Here is an 11,234-nt window from a genome sequence, read left to right on the forward strand (position 1 = left end):
CCTCTCTCCACATCCAGATCCTCTTCCAAGAATTTCACCGTCTCATCCTTCTTTTCCCTGCCATCTTTTCCAAGCCCTGTGGACATCAAAGTGAAAGTGAAAATGGGGAAGAAGAACCGAATTCAAACAAGGAAGGATCCATCACAGAATAAAAATCCGGGGTCTCGCAGGAGATAAGCAGCAAGCAACTCCTGAACCTCCTTTGATGAGATACAAGTGGCAAAAAACCTCTGGAAAGAGAGAGCCGAGGAACCCAAGGGAACCCGGAACCAAACCCGGGGAGGAGCCGACCCCAAATCATACTCACACAGGGAAAGGGGGGGTGTAAGAAAACCCCTTCCCCTGCAATAACAAGTCCTGCGAAGAGGGCACCAGCACCCAAGTGAGGTCAAATATGGCCCAAGCCCTTTTAAGTCAACTTCTCCCCAGTCCCGGAATTCTCCAAATCAGGACCCGGGACTGAGTCAAGGCGGAAATGCAGAAAACAAGGGGGGCCTGCTGGTGAGACCGAGAAGCCTCGGCAGGAGGAACCGGTTCGAATGCCATCGTCCCCAACCCAAATGGGGCAGCCTCTAAAGCTGCCCTAGTCTCAATACCAACTAAACTCTGCCCCGACTCTGAAACCCTCAGACGTTTGGGAGCCGGAAGCAGGGAAGGGGGAACAGGATGAACAACAGGGGAAGGACCAGGGAACGCAAGACTGTACCAAAGTCGAAACGACTAACGCTCCCAGGTTCAGGTCCCTATAACTAAAATGGGGCAGCCTTAGGGCATTTGGGTAGGCAACCAACCTAGTGCGCTGCAGCAACTTAAACCGTGCATGCAACGTGGATGCTGCCTGAATTAGAATATCAATATCATCAGAATGCGTAAACTGGAAAGCAAACAGAGCACGATTCGCAAGACTCCGGGTCAGAGGTGTTGGTGACCCAACAGGCAGCACGACGGAGGCAAAAACAGTGACTGTCACCCTAAGACAAGAGCACACAGCAACTTTCAAACTCACACGAGGTGAGGTGGAACTCAGAAGATGCATCCTTAGGTCTAATGAGCCCCAATGTTGATTTCCAGGGCCCACAGGCTGACTGTTAAGGGAAGCTAAGGCAAGGTACTGCAAAACTGGCTGGGCCCAAACTAACAAGGGAATCTGCTAAGGCTGAACCCCTGCGACGTGTCCAATCCTGTGACACGGCCTAGATTGTCACATGGCCTCCCAAATAAAAGAAATGGACCAATAGCCAAACCAGGCAGACACCCCTCCATGCAAGAAAACAAAAATATAAGAAAAACCCAGTAAAAGGAAAACGTCTCCAAAAGGAACAGAAACCAGCCACCGTGTAGGTAGGCGAGCTACTCAGTACCAGCAAATGATACCACTTCCAACCCAAGGCCAAACAAAAGCCACGAAAACCCCAGCTGGTCCCAAGGGCAGGGTAAGAGCCAAGCGGCAAAGATCCCTACAGAAGCAGTTCTCGAAAGTTCTATGGAAGGCAACCCATAGAACCCAAGGGTTGTACTTAACAGGGCATCCAAGGAAGAGAACCCTAAATGCATGCAGCCCCAGTATTATTCAAAGTACACCTAGCTACCATGCCTCACACAGCAGAAACACACCACTAAGGCACACAACTGTACTGGAATCTGAGGCCAGAATCAACATCTGCCCCAGACAACATCAGCCAACAAACTGAATGGCTTGGGTTGCTGGCAGGGGGAAGGGGGGCTGCTGCCCAGACAGGCAGTGAGGTGTGATATTTGCTTGTTTCCTTAAGTTGTAGGATAAGTTCTGACTCCCTGTTTGGTTTTCAGTAGCATTTTCTTACCTAGTGGAGTTTGTTTTCTTATGCTTACCTTTCTGGGTGCCAACCCCAGTCAGTGGCAGACATGGAATGCCCCCAACCACATGGGGTTTCCATAGGCCATTACTCCCTTTGCCTCTGCAAGGGGGGACCCAGGTTCTGTCTAATGGTCCCTGGTAGGCTGAACTCCAATTGACTCATGCCCCAGATTAATAATACAACACATATCAGCCTGATAACTCCAGGGAGCCGTAGGGGCTTCCCACAGAAAAAAGTGTTAATGTAATGAAATGCCAATTTCTGGGCGAGCCCTGGTGGCTCCCTGAAGCTACCATCTTTGATGCAGGTGCCATCAGTTGCAGAGTTCTCTGGCTTACCAGGAACCCAATGCCAGAACTTAGTTCTGGCATTGGGCCCTTTCTCACAGAGGTGAAGGGACCTGTGGCATTTATATATTCAATTATTTATGCCACCACCGAGGAAGGCATCCAGAAAGTCAGCGAGTCAAAACAAACCACATCTGGCTGCCTTCGAGACCTGCAGGCTCAAAAAACCAGCGTTGAATGTAATGAAACGCCATTTTCTGGGTGAGACCCGGAGGCTCCCCGGAGCTTTACCAGACTGATATGCTTATGTTAGACTTTGGCAACAGTCATGTGTATGGAGTTCTAGGGCCTACTGGGGACTACGGCCAGAACCTGGCCCTCTCAGAGAGGCAAGGGGAGCAATGGCCTATAGAAACCCCCGTGTGGTTGGAAGCATTCTATGTCTGCCATTGACCGGGTGAAGCATCCAGAAAGGTAAGCATTCCAAAACAAACCCTTATTCTGATTAAAATTGCTACCAAAAGCTGAGCTAGTGGATAGAACTCCCCAACAGAAAACAAGCAAACTAGTATGACGTCACACGTCACCGCGCCGCTGTCTGCACAGCTCCCCGCTTCCCGGAAGGGAAAGTCCCAGACCTCTCATGCCGGCTTTCATTACATTCAACACTTATTTTCCTGGGGGGAGCTTCTTGTGGCTCCCTAAAGCTAACTACCCACAGAGAAGAAAGAAATGGGCACAAACCAGGGAGGAGGGAGCACAGCAGGTATCACAACAAAGAAACCAACAGCCTAGAAGTCGACCCAAGGCCACATAGAGGTGGCCTTGGCGACCCTGGGCTCCATAGTTCCTCATCAACAAACTGGGAACTTAAAATATGATGTGCCCTAAGAAACATGGACAGTAACACTGGTTGGTTCACCCTTTTGTGATGGTTAGCATAATAATACATGTAAAAACATGCATCATCAGGTTTTCTGTACATAATTAACCTTAAAAGTTCTTCCTATTTTATGTATCATTGTATCCAAGAGTGATATTCATTAGCCCTGCTCTACTGCAACTGTAAACTTAATTGATGGGATTAACGGTAACTCTGGATAGAAAGATCTTTTACCGTGTTTACATTAAAGATGTAAAAACTAAACTACAGTGGCACCTCGACTTATGACTGCTCCTACTTACAAATTTTTTGAGTTACAATGTAAATTTCGTCGGAAAATGCGACTCGACTTACGACCTTTGCCTCGACTAGTGACTTTGTTGATATGCGTATGGGTCGACCACGTGGTTTCCTGGTGGCACGGCCGATCCCACCTCAGTTTACCAGAGCCGCTCGCTTAGTGACGATCGTGCTTGTAAAGAATTTCATTATTTTGTGCTTTTTTGTTTTTTGAACATAAAAGTAATTGTTATATATCATGCCATGGGGTCCCAAGAAAGTCAGTGGTAAGGTTCAACCTAAGAAAACACACGTGAGGATGACCATAGAGGAAAAACAAGAGATCATTTGTAAACATGAAAATGGTATGAGGGTTGTTGATGTAGTGGAGGATGTCCCTTCCTCATTTATGAAAAAAAATGTGTGCAGTATGGGAAGAATTGCAAAGTTTTTGCTGAAAAGTGTCACCCAAATCAAGCTGTAGTAGGCCGTTTTGTTAACCTTTTTAATGACAATGTGATGTCTCACGTCAGACAAGTGTTACAATGTAGGTAAAAACAAGTGTCGCTAGACAGGTTTTTAGTGAGAAAACAAGCAGTGAGCCACAAGCAGGTCCTAGTGGTATGCAGGCAAAACGTAGGAGAGAGAGTACGCCAGAAAAGTCATCACTGCCTGATGTTATAATGGAAGGGAACTCCCCTTCCTAACACTAACACCTCTCCTCCTCCCCTCCTCCTCACCGTCTTACATACGCCAACAAGAGTCCTCATTCAAGGTAAGATATACATACAGTACTGTATTGTAGCTAGTTCAAAATGAGTGTTATTCGGTACAAAATGCATTTTTAAGTTAATGTTTTTGGGGGTGTGGAACGAATTAATTCAATTTACATTATTTCTTATCGGAAAATTTGTTTCGACTTGCAAATTTTTTATTTACGACCCATCTCTGGGAACAGATTAAATTCATAAGTTGAGGCCCCACTGTACATTAAAAGATGTAGTGCCAATTTATACTGTATAGTACATGTATATCAGTACCATATCTGGATATGTTATTCATTTTTTCCAGCTTGAAGCTTCCAAGTATCGTGAAAGACATCCTGAGTGGATTTGTAATATAAGAAGAGGACCCAGTAAAGAAGAGAGTGAAATGTACCTGAGGTAAGTGTTAAAATTATATGAAATTTAACTTCTACTATCATCATTTAACTTTTGTAATATACTGTACTATACCTGGTAGTGTAAAATAGGAAAAAAAAGTGATCACATAACCTATTTGGGTATAATTAAATAAAAATAATGCTTGTCTAATAATAGGAATTACATTACTGTATATATGTATATATAGGCCCTCTTATCTCAGCACTCTTATCAATTTCAGTGTACCATATCCATTCAGTACATGTATTAATAATTTTAATTTATTTTATAGTACATTTTCAAATACTTCATTGACCATCAGGTACATTGGAATGCCATCTCGCCCACCAAGAACGGCTTTCTTGTGTTACTATTATGAAATGCTCAAGAAAGGCAAGTATAATAATGTCCAGGCAATGCTGCGACAGTTTTATGCCTCTGAGGACTTCAGAAAATTATCTCCTGATGAGAAGGAGATGTACAGAAGAATATCTAAGGAGGTTTGTAGTTTTTATATTGTCAGATAAAAAAATATCTTAAATACAGTAGTGTCATTTAATAAAATATTTACTTAAGAGTGGTATTAAAATAATGGAGGATACTGTATTATAGATCCTTTTCAAAATTTATTACCAACTAGCTGTACCCGGCCACGCATTTTTGTGGCTCAGTCTGGTTAAATGGAAAAGAAAGAAAATTTTAAGCGCATGTTTCTAATATGTTTAATTTCACAATGCTTGTGTGTATACAATATTTTTTGTTCCATTATCTGTAGAGATATAGAAATTGTCTGGCTTGCCGACTCTAGAACTCCCGACCCTCCCCCACCATTTCCCGTCCCCTTGTTCACCTCATTATTCCCCCCCTTCCCATTCCCTCGTCTTCCCCGCCATTCCCCCTCTCCCCTGTCCCTTCGTCCTCCCCACCATTTCCCGTCCCCTTGTTCACCCCATCATTCCCCCCCTCCCCTGTCCCCTCGTCCTCCCCACCATCCCCCCTCCCGTCCCCTCGTCTTCCCCACCATCCCCCCCCTCCCCCCTTCCCGATGTCCCCTCGTCCTCCCCACCATCCCCCCCTCCCCCCTTCCCGATGTCCCCTCGTCCTCCCCACCATTCCCTCACATTAAAAACACTGTTTAAAAAACATTTTTTACCTGTCACAGGTGTGATGTCTATATACTGTAGTAGGTATATAAAAACACGTGTGTATTCGAATGCAAAGGTGTGTCAAATTTTCAAAGCAATCGGTGAATCACTTTTGGAGATTTCCCTCACATGAAAAACAGTTAAAAAAAAAGTTTTACCTGTCATAGGTATAACATCATTATACAGTAGTAGGTATATAAAAGCACGCACGCATTTGAATGGAATGTTGTGTTAAAATTTCAAAGCAGTTGGTGAAGACCTTTCTGAGATGTAAGATTTTGAACAAACGAACATTTAAATTTTTATTTATATAGATTTAAGATTTCCCACTTTTTATATAATACATTTATATACTGGTTAAACCTGTTGTAAAGGGTTAGCTTTTGAATGTTATTCTATTTAACTAAAGAAAATTTTTAAATCAAGTAGCTTTAATCAGGTGAATGCATGTGCTCATATAGCGTTCATCTTCAGAGACAGGAAAAGTATGTTGCCGAGTTTTCAGCATGGAGAGAAAAGCAGGATGTCAGTGATCAAATACTTGCAGACAAATTCTTAGTAAGTTCTTTTATTTTTACCATTTACTTAATTTCATGTAATTAGGATATGGACTGAGCACTTTTCAGTAGAATCACTGTACATCTGATGTGTCTGCAGTAGATTGCCTTTTTTTTCCCCCCCCAATATTTTTTTATATTTTCCCAAAACACCCCCCCCCCCCCCCCCCCAATATTAATGTGTGTGTGTGTGAGAAGAATGTAAAAATTGAATGTGGATTAAAGTTATGGTATTGAAGTGTTGGATGTGTTATTGATAAAAATATTCATGTACTGTACTGTATTGCACAATTAACAAGGATCACCGAACACAGGGTCTTATGACAGAGTGGATGCTGCTGTAGATGATTATTGGAATGTGGCGGTGTTTGTTTATGTATTGGGTACACGAAGCATGTTAGGTTCCTAGCGGTCTCCCTAGGCTAACTGACCTTTTCCAGTATGCTCTACAACAGTTGCCTAACTGCCAGGTACATATTTACTGCTGTGTGAAATAGGTTCAAGGAAACATGCCCAAACATCTCGTACAGCACAGAAATAAAACCACGAACCTTTTGATTGAGATGATGTGTTTAATTTCTTTTTCTTGACTGATGTCTCCCAACTCCCATGAAAGTGGGGTAATAATAATGTATTGTACAGGTATGTATGTTTAACTGTACTTCTACTCAGACTATATGAAGTTTACAATTCAGTTCATATTTTTATTTATTTTTTTATTTTTTATTTTTTTTTTTTACTTTTTTTTTACCTTTTTTTTTTATTCAGACTTTTTGTGGGTGATCCTGTATCTTTAATTTGGGATATATCCAGGCCACGTGGTCATTTCCCTCTCATTCCTTGAGGATTTTGATAAATTGTTCTTTTTATATTGAATTATTTGGAAGTGAAAATGAGAACTATCTGTGAGGAGTGGAAGAGGAACAACAAGAGTAGGAGAGTGTGAACATATGCAGTATCATGGTTTGTAAGTGAGAATAAAGTATGTAATTTCTTGCAGACATAACTAATATTCTATATAAATGTGTGATATTAATAAGTATTCATCTCTTTTCTTAGAATAAAAAGCAAATCATTGAAGCTCCACTTATCCCTCAACCTTTGAAGAAAACTTTGTCCAATTATGTGGGGGAAAATGTTTACCAGGGCCTAAAGAGAAAGATCTTTACAAGTTCAAATAAAAATTCATCTGCAGATTCAGAGGAAGAGCCACTTCATGGTCCATGTAAAAGTGCATTGTCTGGTACACATAAAAATGTTTTTCCTGGTCCATATAAAAGTGAAATACCTGGTCCATATACAAGTGAAATACCTGGTTCATATATAAGTGAAATACCTGGTCCATATATAAGGGAAATATCTGGTCCATATATAAGTGAATTTCCTGGTCCGTATAGAAATGCATCTGCAAATTCAGAGGAAAATGCACTTTCTAATGTAGATAAAAATGCTTCTACTAGTTCAGTATATTCCCGCCAAAAACAAATAGAACATGTGCAGTGTCCTAATATCATTAAAGAATCATCATGTATTTCAAAACAAATTTTAAGTGATAATAAAAGGGCTAAAATGGAAACAGAGATGATGGGTCGAAATAAAGAAATTAAAAATTTATCTTCCATTGTAACTTTAAATGATTTCATTAGGCAGTTCATGCCTAAACCAGAAGAAGATTTGATATCAAAGATAGATAAACTGAAACAGTGGAAAATATTATCTAGAGAACTTCAACTTAATAATGAAGAGGAGCCCATGCTTAAGGATTGCTTGAAGCGATTAAATGATAATTACGAGAGATGTATCTATACAGATGTTTCAAGGTTAAGTACAGAGTGCAGGAGAAGATTTTTTAGTTCATATCGACATATGTTAGAATATTACTTTGGATATGATATTTTTGAGAATATGTATCCCTCCACAGAATATCCACCTTTAAAATATCCTATATTTTAACAAAATTTCCTTTTGTTAAAATAAAAACTGAAAGGCCTAATAGTAAATAAATACTGTAGTAATAATGTTCCAGTGATTTTAAAAATACTTCATTGTATGTTGAACTGCTATATTATAACAAATTATTTAAATAATATAACCTTTGAAATGGTAAATAATTATTTATAATATTTTCAAAATATAATAACTTATTATTATGGGGGCCAAGCACTATATTAATACACTTTAGTAGTAAAACGGACACACTGTAGCCTGTTATTTTGGTTGATCTTCTGGTTATTATCGACTCTCTTTTATACATATACACACATGTATAGCATTTATGATGTCATCTTTATTATTTTTAGAAACTCATTATCTTTTAACATGACAGAATTTTTAAGTTACAGCAGATTGGAAAATAATTATGTAATATATGTTGTAAATAAGGAATGCACACTTTAACATAATCATTGCTTTTGACTTCAAATTTATGTATTGAGCACTAAGGAACAATCTATTGTTGTCATATTATAACTGGCAGATTTAGGTGTTTCTCAATACAGTGCACTTCTGTTAACTATTTATATTTTTTTCATTTTACTATCAGTTTCACATGTACAGTACTTTCATGAAAAACAATATAATTCTATGCTTTATGGTACAGGTATGTAATCTTGAAAGCCATTCACTCGTGTGTGTGTGTGTGTATGTATGTATATATATATATACTGTATATATATATATATATATATATATATATATATATATATATATATATATATATATATATATTATATATATTATATATATTATATATATTATATATATTATATATAATTATTTATTTATTTATTTATTTTAGTAGCAGTCTTTCTTGTAAACATATGTTGTTGAATATGACTGAAAGGATACGATTAATAATTCTAACACGAATCTTCACAGTATTTCTTACATTTTTCTTCACTCTTGAACAGTGAAGAAAAACATAAGAAGAACACTACTCAGCCTTGCATACTAGGCTGAGTAGTGCATTCTGGCTATAAGGTACGACATATAAGTATTTTTTATTGTAAATTATATTTAAACCTTTGTGTACAGTAGATGGCAATTTTTCTACCATTCATTCATTCTTACCACCAGCACCATTCCCACCACCAGCACCATTCCCACCACCAGCATCATTCCCACCACCAGCACCATTCCCACCACCAGCACCATTCCCACCACCAGCATCATTCCCACCACCAGCATCATTCCCACCACCAGCATCATTCCCACCACCAGCACCATTCCCACCACCAGCACCATTCCCACCACCAGCATCATTCCCACCACCAGCATCATTCCCACCACCAGCACCATTCCCACCACCAGCATCATTCCCACCACCAGCACCATTCCCACCACCAGCACCATTCCCACCACCAGCATCATTCCCACCACCAGCACCATTCCCACCACCAGCACCATTCCCACCACCAGCACCATTCCCACCACCAGCATCATTCCCACCACCAGCACCATTCCCACCACCAGCACCATTCCCACCACCAGCACCATTCCCACCACCAGCACCATTCCCACCACCAGCACCATTCCCACCACCAGCACCATTCCCACCACCAGCACCATTCCCACCACCAGCACCATTCCCACCACCACCATCATTCCCACCATCAGCACCATTCTCACCACCACCATCATTCCCACCACCACCATCATTCCCACCACCAGCACCATTTCTATCACCATCACCATTCCCACCACCACCATCATTCCTACCACCAGCCTCATTCCTACCACCAGCCTCATTTCCAACACCACCAGCCATTCCCACCACCAGATCATTCCCACCACTAACATCATTCCCACCACCACCAGCCATTCCCACCACCAACATCATTCCCACCACTGGCATCATTCCCACCACCGGCATCATTCTTACCACCAGCACCATTCCCACCTCAGGCACCAGTCCCACCACCATTCCTACTACCAGCCCCATTCCTACCACCTACACCAATACTTGTATCAAGCATTTTGTGCCAAATATCGATCAAGTAGATTGTACAGTACAGAAATAGGAATCACAATTTTGCTGTTGATGCCAAAACATACAAATTGTGTTATACAGTATAATTATATCTTGGTTTAGCCAATTCTTTTCATAGTTACAGTACTGTGTGTTTGTGCTGCAGTGCTTGCTTCAAGTCACAGTTTGATCTCTGTTCAAACTGTATGGTCTATTGCAATTTATTAGAGAGATGTTTTAACACCAGCATTCCGAATACACTAAAGAGTCCGTACTCTGACAGTAAACGTTCTAGTAATGCTAAAATGTATCAATCATCTAAAAATTCCTGAAATTCACTTAATTTATGAGGAATGTTGAAATCATACAAATTTGCATATTCAGCACTGTGATGCAAATTCAATTATTAAATCCCATTTTGTTTTGCATCTATATGCTAGCAAGTTCATTTGCAAACATTTAATACCAAGTTTATAGTAATAACCGAAAAACTGAGAAAACTTTCAGTAATAGGTATTTATCAGAAGAAAGCCCCCTAGCCATTACGACTATAAAGCACTAGGAAGGGATATGAGTACGGTATATGGATTTGGGATAGGACAGAAAAGAACGATTCCCAACCACTTTAGGTCTTGCCGAGTGAGTGGGATCCTAAGATGCTTGGAACGTTTGTTGTCGGGAATGTGCCAACAGGTAGGAATGCTAAAGCGTTAAAACCATTTAAGCAGAGATATAGTATAAATATGAGTAGCACATATAGTCAGTGATCAATTTGAATATTTCTTGTGAATAGGATAAGGTCTGTGTTATTTTTATACCATTAATTTTCATGTTTTTGTAACAAGATACTGCATATGTAGGACATGCTTCTTTTGTGATTGATAATTATGTCAATACATCTGTTTAATACTTAATATCATATCAAGTGTGCTTAAAGTTTGCTTGATACAGTGCCATTAGTAAAGAGTTAAGTGCATATACCTTAATGCTGATTTTTATCTTTGTTAAATTTATTGATTTATGGAAATCTATATTTTTACATTATAAAATTCTTAATGTCCGTGACGGGCGTTTCTATATTCCTACTTATGGTAATTTTAAAATACATTTTTCTTTTACCCCCATAGACAGTATTT

The 11,234-nt window shown here is 40.0% G+C and overlaps 1 protein-coding gene across 1 annotated transcript in view; it reads left to right on the top strand.

Annotated features, from left to right (window-relative positions):
- The window catches only part of LOC123761327 (uncharacterized), a 39,612-nt gene extending 29,767 nt beyond the window's left edge, over positions 1-9,845 (top strand). Inside the window, exons 9-12 of the mRNA XM_045747284.2 lie at positions 4,359-4,450; positions 4,752-4,929; positions 6,049-6,132; positions 7,191-9,845. Coding sequence (XP_045603240.2) covers positions 4,359-4,450; positions 4,752-4,929; positions 6,049-6,132; positions 7,191-8,084 — 1,248 coding nt within the window. The 3' untranslated portion in view covers positions 8,085-9,845. The remainder of the gene's footprint in view (positions 1-4,358; positions 4,451-4,751; positions 4,930-6,048; positions 6,133-7,190) is intronic.
- The last annotated feature ends 1,389 nt before the right edge of the window (positions 9,846-11,234 follow it).

The sequence above is a fragment of the Procambarus clarkii genome, chromosome 22, assembly GCF_040958095.1.
Source record: "Procambarus clarkii isolate CNS0578487 chromosome 22, FALCON_Pclarkii_2.0, whole genome shotgun sequence".
Classification (NCBI taxonomy): Eukaryota; Metazoa; Arthropoda; class Malacostraca; order Decapoda; family Cambaridae; genus Procambarus; species Procambarus clarkii.